This window comes from Phocoena sinus, chromosome 4, assembly GCF_008692025.1.
Source record: "Phocoena sinus isolate mPhoSin1 chromosome 4, mPhoSin1.pri, whole genome shotgun sequence".
Taxonomy (NCBI): Eukaryota; Metazoa; Chordata; class Mammalia; order Artiodactyla; family Phocoenidae; genus Phocoena; species Phocoena sinus.
Window position 1 is genome coordinate 10,659,256 of NC_045766.1, and position 19,504 is coordinate 10,678,759.

Genomic DNA, 19,504 nt, shown 5'->3' on the forward strand with positions numbered 1-19,504 from the left:
GCATCACTAATCATCAGGGAAATGCAAATCAAAACTACAATGAGGTATCACCTCATACATGTTAGAATGGCTGTTATCAAAAGACAAGAAATAAGTGTTGGCAAGGATGTAGAGAAAAAGGGAATCCTTGTGCCCTCTTGGTGGCAATATAAATACATGCAGCCATTATGGAAAGCAATATGGAGTTTCCTCAAAAAATTAAATGCAAAACTGCCATGTTACCCAGCAATTCCACTTCTGTGTATTTATGGGAAGAAAATTAAAACACGAACTCTAAAAGATACGTGCACTTCCTTGTTTATTGCAGCATTATTTACAGTAGCCAAGATATGAAACAGTCTACAATGGATGACTGGATAAAGAAAATGTGTTGTATATATACGCAATGGATTATTATTTAGCCATAAAAAAATAATGAAATCTTAGCATTACAACAACGTGGATGGGCCTTGAGGGCGTTATGCTGTATGACTTAAGTCAGACAGAGAAAGACAAGTATCATATAATCTCTCTTATGGAACCTAGAACAAACAAAAAAACCAAGCTCATAGATACAGAAAACAGATTGGTGGTTGCCAGAGTCGGGGGGTGGGGAGTGGGGAGTGGGCAAAATGGGTGATGGGGGTCAAACTGTATAAGCTTCCAGTTATAAAGTCATTGGAGATGTAATGCACAGCATAGTGACTTTAGTTAATAATACTGTGTTGCATATTTGAAAGTTACTAAGACAATAGATATTAAAAGTTCTCATTACAAGAAAAATTTCTGTGACTATGTGGTGATGGATGTTAACTAGGTTTATTGTAAGTGATCATTTCTCTATGTGTACAAATATCAAATCATTATGTTGTATACCTGAAACTAATTTAAGGTTGTATGTCTATTATACTTCAATTAAAATTTAGAAAGAGAGAAAGAGAGAGGCTCTGGCATAGCCTCTCAGGCTCTTCTCATAGCAGAGAGAAGAGATACTTAAGAAGAAGCATGGTGATGGGGATGATGAGCACAGAAAGGCTAGGCCAGAAAGGTGATGGCGTAGGTGGCATTAGCAGGGATTTATGTGGAGCAAGCAGGCAGACTGTTTTCAGGTAGGATTAACAACTTTCAGAACCTACTCAGTACCTTTGTAGGTTTACTGATTGCCTTGAAAAAAAAAGAAACTATTTGTTGAAATGATTTCTGCAAGCTAGACACCCAATAGATAGGTTTTAAAATCACATGTCATTTTATCTGTAGCTGAGTATATGCTTTTCAATAGCTGGGATGTCAGTTTTGCAACCAGAATGCCCTCCTCCTGGCATCAGGGCATCAGAGCACTAAGGAAACTAAAGCCACAAGAGGCTTGGTAAGCACATTCAGAACACACAGACAAAATAGACTTGAGACCTGTGTTAGTCACGGAAGGGCCCTAATTGATTGTCCCTTCTCTGCTAATGCCTGTCTAAATGATCTGCTTCTAATGGTCTATTCTCTGAATTCTCTATGAATTTGGGGGCTATTGCTGGAGAATACAAGTTCTTATTTCCTCTTGTATAATTCCATGAGGATTATCCTTGTATTTTTTGCATCTACCACTTCAACATTATTTATCTTCATTCCGGTAGAATTCCCCATATATTATAGTTTCTAAACTGTTTATTTTTCATTGATTGATTGTGTGTCCATTACCATTTGTCATTTTTTAAAAATGAAGCATAGTTGATTTTGCAGTATCATGTTTTAGGTGTACAGCATAGTGATTCAATATTTTTATAGATTATACTTTTATAAAATTATTCATAAAGTTATTATAAAATATTGGCTATATTCTCTGCTGTGCAATATATCCTTGTAGCTTATTTATTTTATACATAGTAATTTGTGTCTCTTAATCTCATACCCGTATCTTGTTCCTCTCCCCACTGGTGACCACTAATTTGTTGTCTGTATCTGTGAGTCTGAAAAGATACATGCACCCTAGTGTTCATAGCAACATTATTTACGATAACCAAGGTATGGAAGCAACATAAATGTCCATCGACAGAGGAATGGATAAAGAAGATGTGGTATAGATATACAATGGAATACTACTCAGTCATAAAAAGAAGGAAATTCCGTGATCTGCAACAACACGGATAGACCTAGAGGATATTATGCTTAGTGAAATAAGTCAGACAGAGAAAGAAAAACACTGTATATTATCACTTATATGTGGCATGTAAAATAAAACAAATGAATATAACAGAAGAGAAACAGACTCACAGATATAGAGAACAAACTATAAATGGTTACCATTTGTCATCAATTCATGGTGTAGCTGGCTGCTTCCTGCTATAAATACAGGGAAGACCTAATCTCTGCAGTTGCCTGTGTCCAGGCCACGTGGGTAGGATGGTTTTAGTCCTGGGCAAGGCTTCCATGCACTGCTTTTTCCTCTCAAGCTCTTCTTAGACATGGGAGCTCTTGGTCCTCTTTGGGCTTCCTTCATTCCCTCTCTCTCTTTTTTTTTTTTTTTATTAATTTTTTTTGGAGTATAGTTGATTTACAATGTTGTGTTAGTTTCTGCTGTACAGCAAAGTGAATCAGTTATACATATACATATATCCACTCTTTTTTTAGATTCTATTCCCATATAGGACATTACAGAGTATTGAGTAGAGTTCCCTGTGCTATACAGTAGGTTCTTATTAGTTATCTATTTTATATATAATAGTGTGTATATATGTCAATTCCAATCTCCCAGTTTATCCCTCTCCCCCTTTTCTGCTTTAGTAACCATAAGTGTTTTTTCTACATCTGTGACTCTAATTTCTGTTTTGTAAATTCCTCTCTTCTTTTGCATGTACTTCTGGTTCTTTCAGACTCTAGTTTTTTTGTGCCCTGATTATTGTTAATGGGGGAAGATCCAGAAAGTGGTGTTAGGTTGTTTTGTAGGACAAGACAGCAAGATTCATTAATGGATTTTTAGCTCCTTTTTGGGAAAAGCTCTAGACCAAAGACAAACTTCACTTTACCACCACTGTGGCTAGTGTGGTTATAACGGGACTTTTAGATTTTAGAGCAAGCAAAACAGGATATAGTTTGACAGTTATTTCTTTTGACTGAATGTTTGTTGTCTTTTCTTTTTCTAGGATTTTCACTGGCTGACCCACTCTAATATGTAAATAAAGATGCCAATGAGTGACTTGGCATCTCTTTCCTGTAAGATGGAATTTTATTTTCCACAGCAAAATTACTATAATGTTAAAATTGTTCTGCAAAGAAAAATAGAAAACATTTCTAAATGACATTTTATAGTGCAGGAATTGATTAAAACCATAAAAAGATACCAGTATTCTACCACAGAAATAACCATTTACAGATGAAAGAGGGGTTTATTAAATAGCATCATAACTGGTTTATTGAATGACACATCAGTATTCTTTTAAGGAAATCCATTCTTAAAGTCACATATCTTTTAATAACATCTTCGAAGAAAAAAGCTTCAGAACCATGCAATGTAGAGGCATGTTCAGTAAGTTGGAGTATCTAGACTATCTCTCCTTCATAGTTTATCCGTTGACCACTTCATACCTTAGTCTACCCAACCTTAGTCTACCCAGTATTTAATGGGGCTTGTTCTACATCTTATGAGTTAGGTTTTTGTTCTGTTTAGTTTTTCAGGAAAGAACTTATTAAGCCAAAGGAGAAGTCACACCACACCCAAACTAATAATTTCAGGGTATATTTGGATTATCAACCTTAGTTTATGTGTACCACATTGAGACCAACAGAATCAACAGCCTTAATATGTAAAGAACTCTTATAAATAAGGAAAATATTAATGCACTAGTAGAAAAATGGGGAAAGGGCATGAATGCATAATTAACAGAAAAACACAAATGATCAATAAAAGTATGAGTATGAATACAAATGAGTAGGTAAGTTAAATAGAAAAACCTTTTTTTTTACCCCAGCCACTTAGCAAAGCACTTTTTAAATTATAATTTTCAGTGTTTGGTGAGGGTGAAGTGAGGAGAGGAGTGCTGTGCTGGGGCAGAAGATGAAATTGGTACAAATTCCACAGAGGAATTCTAGCGTTGCTTGTATTTGCAATCATAAAATGTTCATACCCCATAACTTTTGACCCAGTGGGCCTATTTCAAGAATGTATATTAAAGAAATAATAAAACATTTGGTCAAATATTTATATATAAGGACATTCAGCATAGTTTTATTTAGGAACAACCACAATGTTTAATAATAAGACATTGGTTATGTAAATTATGATCTGTCAACATCATAAAATAAAAATTGTGTTAAAGAATGAATATTTATTAATGGAAAAATAATCACAGCTACAAAAATGGATCGGTCCAGGTCAGGATATACATCTTTACTCATACACAAATACATACATAGAGAAAAAAGGTGGGCACAAAATAAACCAAAATTTTAATATAACTTGGTGATGGGATTTAAGTAATTTTTATTTCCCTCATGTTTTTCCTACTTTTATAAGATTTTAAAGTAAAAATAATTATGTAATTGTATTACCAGAAACAGACATTGTTTTAAGAAAATATTAGAAATGCAAAAGTATCACCTATTTTCAGGGTCATTCTTGTTTATTATCTGCAGTTTTATAGATGAGTTGGAGTATAGGACCTTATATCCAAGTTCAGCTAGTTTGACTGTACCGTACATATCAGACTTATATCCGTTGGCTAGTTAGGGGCCTGAGTGACCTCCACAATGTCGTGGACTCCAGCTTCGAGGTGGGAACCCAGGAGATACTTGCAGGGAGCTGTGGCTTTGCCTGACAGGCCCTTGAGATCAGGCCCCCTGGCAGGTTCTCTTATGTATTCTGAGATACAGACTAGAGAGCCTGGGCTGCGGAAGAGCATAGGGAATATCCAAGGAGGGCAGAGAGTGGGCGGCTTATGTAATCTCATCAGTGTCCTACTCTGCCCGTGGACACTGGCCTCTGGCGGCCAAGTGCTACATAAGATTTTGCTGAAAGGTTGAGTGCTTGATGAACATTTGTGGGTTGAACTATATAAATCTGGATACTAGATGTAATTTGGGGAAAAGGCTCCTTCTCTAGTCATATTATCTCAAGAGAGAAAAAAAGTTGGCAGGTTAATAGACTGACCAGCAGAGGTCAGTCTGAACAAAGATCAGATTAGTCCAGGAGCACTGTCCACTGACTGACTGCCTGCTTTATAAATGGGATCTTTCCTTAGAAGGATAAGATATTGAATAAGCCCCTCTAAAATGAATCTGTTGGTTGATAGTCAAAGTTTACTGGTAAATATTTTGTATCCCCTAGTTTAATAAGGAACATTCTTACGGGATCCTTGTATGTTGAATACTCAAGTGCCTCATAAAAACTGAACTTTGAAAGATTATGGTTGTTTTCTTAATTTAGGAACGCTGAGAATTCAGGCTTGGAAATGACTTATCAGGTTAGTTCCTCTACTGATTTTCTTTTCCAAACCTTTCATACTTCATGGGGTTGTCTAGGGGTTCAAAAAGTTATCCAGAAGTCCAGTGCCTGGTATATAGAAGGCACTCCATAAATGCCATTGTGTTTTAGGAAGATGCAACTTTAGAGAAGAGGAGAATGTTGGCTGGAATTGTGTCCTGTTTAGCAGTGTGGTTTCACTTTGCAAGTAAACGGGTCTTATTTCCCAAATAGAATGAGTCATTTCCTGGAAGACAGGGGCTGTGTGTTTTTATTTCCTTAAACAGCCACCTGCTCGCTGGATAATAGCTGAATGAGAATTCATGATGTTTGGAAATAGCTCAGTGGATATTTTCTATGGTTATTTCACATATGCACCTCTGAAGTAGCTCAGCTTATTATGTCACTTGAGTATGTTTTCCTTAGGGAAAAGGTCTCAGATCTGTTACAAAGAAATAATAGGATTTCGAACACCAAAGGAAAATGAAAATAATATTGCTTCCAAAAATGTATTTGTTCTTTTACTACTTTTAACTGAATTATAAGAAACATACAGTATTGTGTTAGTTTCAGGTATACAACATGGTGATTTGATATTTCTATACATTATGAAATGGTCACCACAATAAGACCGGTTACCATCTGTCACCATACAAAGTTGTTACAATATTAGTGATTATGTTCCCTATGTGTACATTATATCCTCATGACTTATTTATTTTATAGCTGGAAGTTTTTACCTCTTAAACCTTGTCCCCTATTTCATCTATCCTTCCACCCTCCTTCCTTCTGGCAACCACCAGTTTATTCTCTGTATCTATGAGTCTGTTTTATTTTGTTTGTTCCTTTGTTTTGTTTTTTAGATTCCACATGTAAGCGAAATCATACAGTATTTGTTTTTCTCTGTTTGACTTACTTAGCATACCACCCTCCAGATCTATCCATGTTGCTGCAAATGGCAAGATTTCATTCTTTGTATGGCTGAGTAGTAGTATATTGTATATATTAACACCATATCTTCTTTATCCAGTCATCTATGAATGGACATTGAGGTTGTTTCCATACCTTGGCTATTGTAAATAATTCTGCAATGAACATAGGGGTGCATATATCTTTTTGAATTAATGTTTTTATTTTCTTTGGATAAATACCCAGAAGTGGAATTGCTGGATTGTATGGTAGTTCTATTTTTAGTTTTTTGAGGAACCCCCATACTGTTTCCCATAGTGGCTGCACCAACTTCTTTACTGTTTTTAAGACACTTCTCTAGGCAGTGGGGAAGCAGTGCACTGCCATGAAGAAGTGGCACGTGATTAAAGTATTGATACATGCAAACTTAGAGTGAGTAGGATGGAATTTCATATGAGTGTATTAAGAAAGTTGGAAACCAGTTAAATTCCAGACGGGAATTATGATTAAGAAACTCTGGTAAAACTGACTCTGCTGACTGCTGTGAAGAGTGAAATGTATACAGATGAAGTTTGAATCGTCTGGTGTTTTCTGGTTGCATTTGCTGCTGCTCATCCGAATAATGGAGTAATGTGGATAAAGGAAATTGAAGATCCTGTGAAATCCTCCCAAAGATAAGGTGCAGATTAAAGTACACCGTGGGTTCAGATCTGACAGGCAAGGCTGCCTAAGCCTCTGGTTTTCACTGGATTATCTTGGATCGTCCCTCCCCTCCAAGGCCTTTTCTTCTAGGAGAGAGGCTAGCTGGTTAGTGAACCCATGGTGAATCCAGGTTGTGTGGTTAACCCTGCAGTTGGGGAGCAGAGAGAAAAGGCACAGATAGAAACCCCTGGATCTCCAGTTTCAAAGTTTGAAGGGAACACTTTAAATTTTGACTCAGGCCTGGAAATATCCAGAGATGGCATCATCCATGATCTTCTTCCCAGGGGTCACTGGAGCCAGCTCTGTGGAGTGCTTCATCTACAGCTACCTGGTTCGTCCTGAGGCTCATTCCCTGGTCCCAGCGTGTTCCCAGGTACTGCCTCCTTACCCCAGTGATCAGGGAGGGCTCAGGAAATCAGACCCGCTTTCCCTCTAGCCTGAGCTCTGTGTGCTCCCCGCCGTTTGCCATGTGGTATCAGCCATGTTGTCACCTCTTCCGTGAAGCTATCCTCTCTCCCAGCCCTCCTACAGCACCCTGCGTGTACCTTCATCACTACGCACGGTATTCATGATGCATCGAATTCCCATCTCCCTTCCCACCTCGACCTAGTGCCTGTGTACCCAGATGTCACCCACCCCTCATCTTCCAGGGCCTGCATCCTCCTGCTGTTTGGCAAGCTCCTCTGTGGGCTCCCCCTTGAAGAATCGTGATATATACATCATGGACATTTTCTTGCAGGGGTGGCGGCCCCGGGGGGGGGTTATATCACAAAAGCCGCAGCAAACAATTCTGAGGGTGCAGCGTGGAGAGGTGAGCCACGGAGGATCAAAGCCCAGCCCTGGTGCCTGGGTTAGACAAGCCCCACCGTCCTTAGAGCCGTGTAGGGGTGGGGTCTGGGCCTCGAGGCCCTGATGGAACTGGGCCAAGTTCCTTCTCCAAATGGAGGTCAAAAGTAAAGTTGAGTTACTGGAGATAAATACTTCTTTCACACTTTAGTGCTGTGCACTGATATTTACATCCACTACACTCCTAACTCCATTTCATAACTCACAGTGCCATTCTCGCCCCCCGCCCTTCGCCCACCGTCCAGCTGTGCCCTCTCCCCACCTCTCTGCCTACGTCATTCTTCAGAGCTTTCATGCTTATCTTCATTTGATTATTTTTCTGTATTAACTCTAGTAGCACAAAAAATCTAGTATTTTCATTGGAGTACATTTTAAAATTTAGTGCATTAATAGAAGGACTTCACATTCAGCAAGGCCAACAGATCAGGAGACGATTGCCAAGAAAAGATAGTTTCTTACTCACAGTTCTAGAGAGGAGAGGGTCCCACACCGTGCAGGGCTGCATGGGGAAAGGGTGAGGGTGGTCTCTGGGCACAGAGAAAGAGGCAACTTACAGCTGAAGCCTTTACCGTGCTTTACTTGGAAAGAAACAGGTGAGGCAGATTAAGCTGGTTTAGGATTGGCTAGTTTGAACAATATCCATGGGCTCCAGGGTTCAGGGGCTGCCCCAGGCATCTGGTACCTGACCCTGTGGTGATTAGGGCAGGGAGATAAGAGGCCTGGAACGTGAGAGCCCAATACAGAGCACTATAAAGAGGGAGGTTGGGATCTTGGGCTCAGGGTTGATTTGCATATAAAAAGAGTTGTTTGCCAACAGGGAACTAGCTAACCTGGGAGGGGCAGTCCCTGGGGTCAGCAAGGCCCAGGTGTCAAAGCATCAGCATTACAGAAAATAAGATGTGGTTAATACAGAGTGACGTTAAATGGATATGTATTAAATATTGTATTAAATATGAATATCTGGATAATTGGATCTTAAACTTTTATTTCTATTCAAGAATAAGGTATCTTTGAATTTATTAAAGTATTTGTTCCTCCGTGGAGTTTTAAAATTCTCATCCTATTGGCACTACACAACTTTTGTTAAACTTGTTCGTAGATATTATTCTGTTTTGTCACTATTGTAAATAAGTTCTTATCTTCCACTATATTTATATTTGGCTATTGTTTGCATATTCTGTATACTAATTCCGTACCTTAATGAATTCTCTCTAACCTCTTATTCCTTTCTCTCATCTGGTGGCATTGGCTAGTACTTCCAGAACAATGCTAAATGATACTGATGACCGTGGACCACTTCCTTCTGGGTGTTTTAGAATCAGGATATCGTTTACGTGCTCTCTTCCTTCACGGGGAGCAAAAGATGGCAAGAAAATCTCCCCACAAGGAGTTACTGAGGGTGCAGGGCTTGAATATCTTCCCCAAGGGGCATAACAAGATGGGGAAAAAATCCAAACTGTTGTTTGTGCTTGTGGTCACCTGCAACAAAAAGTGACTTCTTGGCAGTTGAATTATGGCAAATGGGAGTGTTAGTCAATTACTTGCCACTTCGACTTCCTTCCTTCATTGGCACTGAGACCAGTGACGAAGGCAAACATATTGCCTCTGTCATCTGCACCTTCAGAATCTCAGGCCAGGGTCCCCAGGTGAATCAGCAGAAGGTGACCTCCTTTGCTCCCTCTTCCACCCACGATGTTGTGTGCATGGCTGGGGCACCAGTGGGGAGAGGCATTACTTCAGTCCAGGTCCTTTGAGAAGCAGATGTGAAGATGGGATTAAATGTGAGAAGTTTATTAAGGAAAACATCTGTGTGAGAGGAAATGGGAGGGGCTGGGAAGGCTGGGAGGGCCATCAGACGCGATGAAGATGGGACCCCAGGAAAGGAGGACGGGGGAAGGTTGGGTGGGAGCACCCTGGTTACCACGCAGTCCAAGGAAGCTTTGGCAAGGCTTCTATCCGAGATCCATGTCTCCCGGGAAAGGGCCCCCCCGTTCACATCCTTCTGGATGCAGACATGGGAGGGGAGCCACATGGTGCCTGGGTGATGCAGGTTCAGCACAGATGCCAGAGACAGGTTTCGGGGAGCCTCCACTGGGGCTCTCTGTCAGTTCTGCTGCCGCAGGGCACTTCTGGAGGTCTCTCTACTGCTGCCGTAAGACTGTTAGAACTGAAAAATAAGGGGGCCAAAGTTCATTACCAAGACTTAAAATCTAAGGATCTGACCCGGGTCCATCAACAGCTCATTTTTCAGCTTTGGGCCGGGACTCTTCTCTTGGGCAGAGGATGATAAGCCTGAATTTCTACCCTGCTCTGCTTTGGTGGTTATACCACTCTGAGCCTCAGTTTCCTCATCTCTGTAATGGGGGAAGGAAATAGAACACCTAACTCAGAGTTGCCTGGAGCATGTCTGTTTACAGAAATGCTTAGCAGGAAACCTTGTACAAAAGAGTGCTTTGATCACCATTAACCCCTCTCCCTTCACACCCTCTTCTGCCTCTGGCCCCCAACCCTCATGGAGTCACAGAGCTAACTTTGTCCCACTGTGATAAGAGAAGTCCCCATGTCCCTGTAGTGACTGTGTACCTTTGACAGCTTGTCTGTTCCCATTGGGAAACTGGCCACAGCCAGCTTTTAATTTGGCCACCTTCCTTCCACAGCTCAGCACAGGCCTGGGCTGTCAGTGTAAAATCAGGAAAAGGCGCATTCATTTGAGCCAAACTGAATTAGCCAGGCCAGTCTGCGGCCGGGAAGTCACATGCTGCTTTCCCAAACCAAACAGAAATTATTTTTAGATTATTCACTCTTTGGCATTATCCATGCCACAGCTCTCTCCTGTTAGGGCACATCAGAGAAAATTGGCTACGGCCAATTAATGCATATTTCACAGCCATTTGTCTGCACTGGACCTCCGTGTGCAAAGTGAAAAGTGGTTGAAATTGTGAAAAGTGGTTGAAATTGACCCCTAAGTTCTCAACCCTAGTGGTGAGTGCACTGCCATCACCGGGGTAGCTTCTATTTTATTTTTTTTAAGTTTTTCTTTTTTTTTTGCGGTACGCAGGCCTCTCAGTATTGTGGCCTCTCCCATTGCAGAGTACAGGCTCCAGACGCGCAGGCTCAGCGGCCATGGCTCACGGGCCTAGCCGCTCCGCGGCATGTGGGATCTTCCCAGACTGGGGCACGAACCGGCGTCCCCTGCATCGGCAGTCGGACTCTCAACCACTGCGCCACCAGGGAAGCCCCTAAAGTTTTTTTTTTAATTGAAGTAATTACAATGTTGTGTTACTTTCTGGTGTACAGCAAAGTGATTCAGCTATGTACATATATATTCTTTTTCATATTCTTTTCCATTATGGTTTATTACAGGATATTTAATATAGTTCCCTGTGCTATACAGTAGGACCTTGGTTTATCTACTTTATATATAGTAGTTTGTATCTGCTAATCCCAAACTCCTAATTTATTCCTCCCCCACCTTCCCTTTTGGTAACCACAAGTTTGTTTTCTATGTCTGTGAGTCTGTTTCTGTTTTGTAAACAAATTCATTTGTATCATATTTTAGATTCCATATATAAGTGATATCATCTGATATTTGTCTTTCTCTTTCTGACTTACTTCACTTAGTATGATAATCTCTAGGTCCATCCATGTTACTGCAGATGGCATTATTCATTCCTTTTTATAGCTGAATAGTATTCCATTGTGTATATGTGTGTGTGTGTGTGTGTGTGTGTGTATACATCTTCTTTATCTATTCATCTGTCGATGGACATTTACGTTGCTTCCATGTCTTGGCTATTGTAAATAATGCTGCTATGAACATAGGGGTGCATGTATCTTTTGGAATTAGAGTTTTCTCCAGATATATGCCCAGGAGTAGGATTGCTGGATCGTACGGCAACACTAGTTTTAGTTTTTTGGGGAACCTCCATACTGTTCTCCATAGTGGCTGCACCAATTTACAATTCCCACCAACAGTGTAGGAGGGTTCTCTTTTCTCCACACCCTCTCCAGGATGTATTATTTGTAGACTTTTTAATGATGGCCATTCCGACCAGTGTGAGGTGATATCTTGTTGTTTTGACTTGTATTTCTATAGTTATTAACGATGTTGAGCATCTTTTCATGTGCCTGTTGGCCATCTGACCCCCACCCCTCTGCCTCTGGTCCGCAACCCTCATGGAGTCACAGAGCTAGCTTTGTCCCACTGTGATAAGAGAAGTCCCCATGTCCCTATAGTGACTGTGTGCCTAAATAGACATTGGAGAAATGTCTATTTAGGTCTTCTGCTTATTTTTTGATTGGGTTGTTTGGTTTTCTGATAATTAAGCTGTATGAGCTGTTTGTATATTTTGGAAATTCAGCCCTTGTCAGTCACATCATTTGCAAATACTTTCTCCCAGTCTGTAGGTTGTCTTTTCATTTTGTTTATGGTTTCCTTTGCTGTGCAAAACCTTATAAAGTTTGATTAGGTTCCATTTGTTTATTTTTGCTTTTACTTCTATTGCCTTGGGAGACTGGCCTAAGAAAACATTTGTACGACTTCTGTCAGAGAAAATTTTGCCTATGTTCTCTTCTAGGAGTTTTATGGTGTCATGTCTTATATTTAAGTCTTTAAGCCATTTTGAGTTTATTTTTTGTGTATGGTGTGAGGGTGTGTTCTGACTTCATTGATTTACATGAGGCTGTCCAGCTTTCTTAACACCACTTGCTGAAGAGACTGTCTTTTTTTCATTGTATATTCCTGCCTCCTTTGTCAAAGATTAATTGACTGTAGGTGTGTGGGTCTATTTCTGGGCTCTTGATTCTGTACCATTGATCTATGTGTCTGTTTTTGTGCCAGTACCACACTGTTTGGATTACTGTAGCTTTGTAGTATTGTCTGAAGTCTGGGAGGGTTATGCCTCCAGCTTTGTTCTTTTTCCTCAGGATTGCTTTGGCAATTCTGGGCCTTTTATGGTTCCATATGAATTTTAGGATTATTTGTTCTAGTTCTGTGAAACATGTTATGGGTAATTTGATAGGGATTGCATTAAATCTGTAGATTGCTTTGCGTAGTATGGCCATCTTAACAATGTTAATTCTTCCAATCCAAGAGCATGGGATATCTTTCCATTTCTTTGAATAATCTTCAGTTTCCTTTATCAATGTTTTATAGTTCCTAGCATATAAGTCTTTCACTTCCTTCATTTATTTATATATTTTTTGATGCGATTTTAAAAGGGATCATTTTTTACTTTACCTGGGGAGCTTTTAAAGATCCTGGTTCTCAGGCCACACCCCAGCCCAATTACATCAGAATCTCTAGGGTGGGACCCAGGCATCAGTGTCTTTTAAAGCTCCCCTGGTGATGCCAGTGTGCAGACCAGTTTGAGAACCAGTAAAAGACAATTTCAAAGCTTCCTTCCATCTCTAATTCCAGTGACAGTGATCTTGAAGAGGGTACAGCCTACTTCTAATTTAATTCATAAAATAGGAATTGTGTGAGTGAATATTCCAGCAATTTTGTAATTTTATATTCTTCTTAAATTCCCTGCTCTCAATCATGTTCCTCTTTGGCATCTTGTTCAGTCAGTGTTTAGACTCATAACTAATACCTTTTTCCTGAATAAATATTTATTTACTTCATGCATCTGTCATAATTCCTTGTGTTCATTTATACAGCCTGTTTGCGGCAGGTATACATTTCACAGAACTAGTTAACTTTTCTTTGTTACTCTAATAGAAATTAGCTCCTGAGCTCCGGTTCTGCTTGCTGTCTTACGTGTACAGCTCAGTGAATTGCTCAGTGAATTATTATGTAGGTGTGCATCCATGTAAGCCCTGCCCAGGTTGAGATATTTAACACTTCCCCCCAGCAATCCAGAGGGCTCCCTCCTGCCCTTTCCACCCAACCCTACATCCCCCAGAGGTAACTGTGCTCTAACTTCTTTCACCAGAGGGTAACACTCAAGTCTCCTTTGACTAAGTGCTTCCTCTCATTGAGGTTCACGCCTCTCCCCGGGCTGCTTCTTCCCTGAGGGTGATCTAGGTCTCCCATCAGAGGAGAGGTCTGCTTCAGGCATGGCTGTTCAGTAATCTATTTATGTATCACAGACCATCCCCAAATGTAGTGGGTAAACACAAGACATTCTCTCTCACAGTTTGGTGGGTTGATGGGGCTCAGCCGGTTCTTCTCATCTCACCTGAGATCTCGAGCAGCTGCGGTCTGACAGCAGCTGCACCTGGGTCCCAGAGGCCCCGCTGAGCTGGAAGGTCTGGGTTGCCTTCTCTTTCTGAGAAAGTAAAAATTAGCTCTGGCTAAGAATGTAAAAATCTGCTCAGCCTTTCATTCGGCTGGAGTATGAGACACGGATTGAATGATATGCAGAACTGACAGAATATATTCCATCCAGGGACTCACTGCAAGGGGAAAGGCCTAACAACCATCTTTGTGATTCCTGAGTAACTTTGTTTTCTAAAATCATAGACTATCAGAAACTTTCATCAGTAAGAATGACACGCCCCGATTTTGCCCAGAGGAGCCAAGTCACTTGGACACAGAGAAAAAGCCTTGGTTTGTTTCTGGGCAAACCTCAGATGCACCTCCTCAGGTGCAGAGTTTCTGGACACGGCATTTTCCGTCTATCATAACCCTTTAGTGTCTGAGGAAACACGACCCTGGCATCCATCTCACAGTCCTGAGCAGATGTGGAATCCTTTACACGGAGCCTGCTTTGCTTTGAGCCTATCAAAACTTTGATTCAGTACCATAATCACCGAATTGTATACTCTAAAATGGTGAATTTTATGGTATGTGAATTTTGGGCCTGTGGAATACGGCATCTCAGTTTTAAAAATGATAGACAAGCCCCTGGCATGGAAAATTGTTGGCTCTTAATGCCACTTTACACTGAGTTTCTTTGATGACCTCAGTTTAGTAAACTGGTTTTTCAATTAAAAACAAACAAAAATCTCAGCTTCATTTGTATTCCGCTAAACCCCACCCTTCCCCCAAACCTTATGCTAACTCTGCTTTACTTTTGTTGGTGAGATGCCCCATGGTTCCTCTGGGGTGTGGTCTGTCTCTGCAGTGGCTCAATACACCTGGCTTTGTCAGGCCAGTTTGTACCTGACAGTCGTAAGCTGTCAGGAGGACAACCCTGGTGCCTTGGCACTCCTCCACATGGCCTCTCTCCACCGGTGGTGTCTTCCCCTCTAGGGCCTCTCCACGGGCTGCTCTCTCCAGCAGGGGACCTGGGCTTCTCACACGGTGGCTGACTTCCACAAAAACTAGAGTAAAAGCTGCCAGGCTTTCTTAAGACTTAGGCCTGGAGCTGTTACAGCATTTCTTCGTTTGCACTCTGTCGGTTACAGGGAGTAACAGGCCAACCCAGATTCAGCGTGGGAGGGGACAGCACAGTTGTGGTTCATTGGGGGCCATCTTCGGAGGCCAGCTGCCACCACTGTCCTCTCTTCTCATGGAGTTCCATCATTAGGCTTCATCTGCCTTGTGTTTCAGCCTCAGGCCCTGCTAATCTGCAGATAGCGTCCACTCTCTACAGACAGCCAGAGCTCTTCCAGTTTGCCCTCTGCTCAGTCCCTTCGGCTTCCCTCCGGGACCATGGGGAGTTTCTGGTCGCATTCCCCACACTGTGCTGGGATGCCTGGGTCTCTGCAGGCCTCTCTCAGGCCCAGCTGCCTGGGCTTCTCCCTCAGACCTTGTAATGCTACCACCAGGTGCCATGCTGGATGTGGCTTCTCATTGGGGTCTACATTCTGGGGGTTCAGGCCCCTTGTGCTGGGGATTCCCCAGGACTGGCAGACTTAACCATCCTCTGAGGTAGTGAATGCCACTGACTGAAGGAATGGGGGGCTTTGGGAAAACAAGAAAAAAATGCGCAAGGGAAAATAGATAAAATCTAAGTATTTAGTATAACTTTTCTAGGAAATCTGCAACAGTGAGGGCTGTTCTGGATAAAATCTAAGTATTTAGTATAACTTTTCTAGGAAATCTGCAACAGTGAGGGCTGTTCTGTTTTAGTCAGCTATTAATAAGGTTTTTTTTCTTTTTAATTCAATTTTTTTTTTTTTTTTTTTTGGCTGTACCCTGCAGCTTGTGGGATCTTAGTTCCCCAGCCAGGGATCGAACCTGGGCCCCTTGCAGTGGCAGCTCTGAGTCCTAACCACTGGACCGCCAGGGGATTCCCAGGCGGCATTAATATTGATTATCAGTATTGTTTTGATCTGAATTTGAGGTAATGATAATCAAGTTTACATAACTCTTAAGAACTTTCATACATATAATTTATTTCATCTTCACAGCAATCTTTTGAAAGGAGGGATTATTATTATTCCCATATTACAGATTATCTGTAATTCCCATATTATGGATAAGGAAACAGACTCAGGGAAATCAAGGGACTTTTCCAAGGTCGCATATTGTATGGTTTTATCTTGAAGGGACAATTTTAAAAGAAAAAAGATTTGAAAGAGAACCAATGGGCCTGTGAATTTAAATGAGAATGTTTTGATTTTTCCATTTTGATTATCTTGCAAAATACTGGGCTTTTAGGGGAGAAAAACCTCAGGATTCCTAAAGAACAATAATGGCAGAGTATGGAGAACAGTTGTGATAAAGTGAGAAAGAAATAGATCACTCAGTACCATTCACTTCGCTAACCCTGCGTGTGGAAAACGTGAGCCTCTGGATTCCTCATCTGAGAAAAGATACGAGACGCAGCTCGAGCCCTGGACCCGCTAATGGGGCCGCCAGGCTGACTTTGGGCTGAGGTTTGAGGGTTCAGGGCCCTGAGCGACAGGCACCTGAGGATAAATCCAGCTCCTCAGCGATAATCCGCGTGGCCGCGTGTTTGAGTGTGTGCAGCTGAGGCTGCTCCACAAATTCCTGTATAAAGGAACTCACCAGAACAGGACATGGCGTTCATGAGACCTGCAGATGTGGGGGAGGAAGGGCTCCTCAAAGACCTTGGCTTTGGGGCCTTTACTTGGAAAATTGCCTCCCAGTAGGTCTTTTAATACATAGTGATCCTGCCTCTAAGTCATTATGTAATAAACACTTTACATTCATTATTCTTTAAAAGCTGGACTCCATTTTAAATAAAAATAGACTGGAGACAAGAGAGGTCACTGACAGAAAAATAGTATATTTTTATGGCTTTATTTTCCTTTTTCTCTAAATGTGTTTATAATTGCACACCAGGACAAACAAGTTTGAGCTCTTTGAGTATAAACCATTTAAGCTTTCTTTGACAGTGTGACTCAACTTGGGCAAATAGGGTTGAGAACGATCCACAGAAAAATAAAACAAATTGGCTACTTATGGAGCCACCTACTAATGGAAATGGAAATGCTTTTAGCACAAGTTCTTTCCAGGAATCTCCCAGACTGACTGAAATAGGGCAGGAATAAAAATGGAAAACTGGGCTTCCCTGGTGGCGCAGTGGTTGAGAGTCCACCTGCCGATGCAGGGGTGACGGGTTCGTGCCCCGGTCCGGGAAGATCCCACATGCCGTGGAGCGGCTGGGCCCGTGAGCCATGGCCGCTGATCCTGCACGTCCAGAGCCTGTGCTCCACAACGGGAGAGGCCACAACAGTGAGAGGCCCGCGTACCGCCAAAAAAAGGAAAATTACTTTAGAACGTCATTTGAATATTGGATGCTACCACTTATCAGTTGCCTTGAGTTTGTGAAGTTCCTAATTCAAGAGCTGTTCACTTTTATAAAGACAATTGAAACTGATATATAAGGCGGGGGGTGGGGGGATGGTAAAAGAAATTTGGAGCATGTAAGAAAGGCCAAAAAGAAGTAATGATATATATTTTAAACTGACCTCAGTTCAAAATATGTTTTTGAATTTGCAAACCACAGGCCTCTTCCAGAGTGCCTCAATTCTGAGAATCTGTACTCTGATGAACTGAAATATAGTTACAAACGGAAATCTTAAAACACGGTTATGTATACTTTTAAGGTGGATGTGATGTTTAAAGGGAGGGCAGGAACGTAGGGAGAAGATAAGAGACCAGAAGAAGACTGCCACAAAGTAGAATTTTCCAAGGAAGTTGTAAGTTTATCCAAATTTCCCTGTGGAAAACGGTCATCTGAGTAAGTATACCCTAATAATTCAGTCACTGAAGATACACTTATTTTGCTAACTTAACCCTTAGACCAGTGGTTCTCAAAGTGTGGTCCATGGACCAGCAGCAGCACCTGGAAACATAAGAACTGCAAATCCCCACCCAACTTCCAAGACTTCTGAGTCTTGGAAACTCAGAAATCTGTGTTTTAACAAGTCCTCTGGGTGGTCTGACGCACGCTCACGTTAGACCTGTTTACCCCAGATTCATAAGCTTTTAGTTCCAGGCATCCAAGAGAGGAAACTTGGCCCATTTTTCTGCTATTCAGGTGTGCCTCATTTCCAAGACACAGGGTGTCAGGAGGGGGAAGACGGGTGTGAATTGGTTCTGGGCGACAATGTCACATAGTTGGAGAAAGAGTGCTAAGCTCAAGAGAAGGACCAGCTGTGTGCCCTCTGCAGATTCAGGGCGGAGAGCTGGCGAGGATGCATAAGGAACCAAGAAGCCTTCTGAGAAGGAAAGAGCAGGTTGGAAAGCACAGGCTCGACTCAAGAAGAGCAGGTAGTGGGGGAACGGACACAGTTCTTTTGGTGCTCTGCCTTCAAGAGGTGGAGCTTAACTCTCCTTCCTTTGACTGTGGCCTGGACTCAGTGACTTGCTTCCAGTGACAGTGTGTCACTTCCAGGGCTAAGTCACAAAAGGCTGTGGCCTTTTCCTTTTTCTCACTCTTGTATCGCTCATTCTTGGGGAAGCCTGGTGAGGTGTCACGAAGACACAAAGCCTTGTGAAAAAGTCTGTGTGGCCAGGAACTGAGGTCTCTGAAGAGCCTCCAGCCCCAGCCAGGCCTTCAGATGACTGCAGAGACTGGGCCCCCTGCACCGCCCCGCCCTGCCCCACAGTGTGACTCAGATGGCCCTGGCCTCCGCCCTTTACCCCTCCCATCACCCACACTTGCACTCGAGCCCTCAGAAGAGGAGGACCTTAAATCACTGGGGTCTCTGTGTGTTTCCCCCTCTTTCGACTACAGCCCACCCCTGCAGGGGCAGAGGGAGGAGCGGTGGGAATAGATACACGCGTGAGCATGACAGGGGACCTCTCCTTGTGGCCTGGCACTACGGCACCAAAAATGCCTGTACTCAGAGCTGGAAGGGCAGTGGTGAGCAGGAACACATCTCCAGCCCCGTGTGAGGATGCATCAGAATTAACAGGTTAGGACCATCTGAATATAGACTTGAACAGGCGGGGGCGGTGGTGTGAGAACACTTAAGATCTACTCCCCTAGCAAATTTCAAAAAGTATACAATATAGTATTGATAATATTAGTCACCATGCTGTACATTAGGTCTTTGGAACTTATTCATCCTGTGTAATTCTGCAGCTTTGTTCCCTTTGACTAACATCTCCCCATTTACCCCACCCACACCCCCTGGAAACCACCATTCTACTCCTTGCTTCTATGAATTTTGACTTTTTTAGGTTCCATATATAAATGAGGTCCTGTAGTATTTGTCTTTCTTTGCCTGGCTTCTTTTATTTCATTTAGCGTAATG

At 42.0% G+C, this 19,504-nt stretch overlaps 1 protein-coding gene across 3 annotated transcripts in view; it reads left to right on the forward strand.

Annotated features, from left to right (window-relative positions):
• HACL1 (2-hydroxyacyl-CoA lyase 1) overlaps positions 1 to 6,209 on the forward strand; it is a 44,888-nt gene extending 38,679 nt beyond the window's left edge. For 2 of the 3 annotated variants that reach the window (XM_032630914.1, XM_032630915.1), the window contains one exon: positions 3,111 to 6,209. In XM_032630914.1, coding sequence (XP_032486805.1) covers positions 3,111 to 3,143 — 33 coding nt within the window. In that variant the 3' untranslated portion in view covers positions 3,144 to 6,209. The remainder of the gene's footprint in view (positions 1 to 3,110) is intronic. The other variant, XM_032630912.1, reaches the window with a different exon arrangement.
• Positions 6,210 to 19,504: the final 13,295 nt, after the last annotated feature.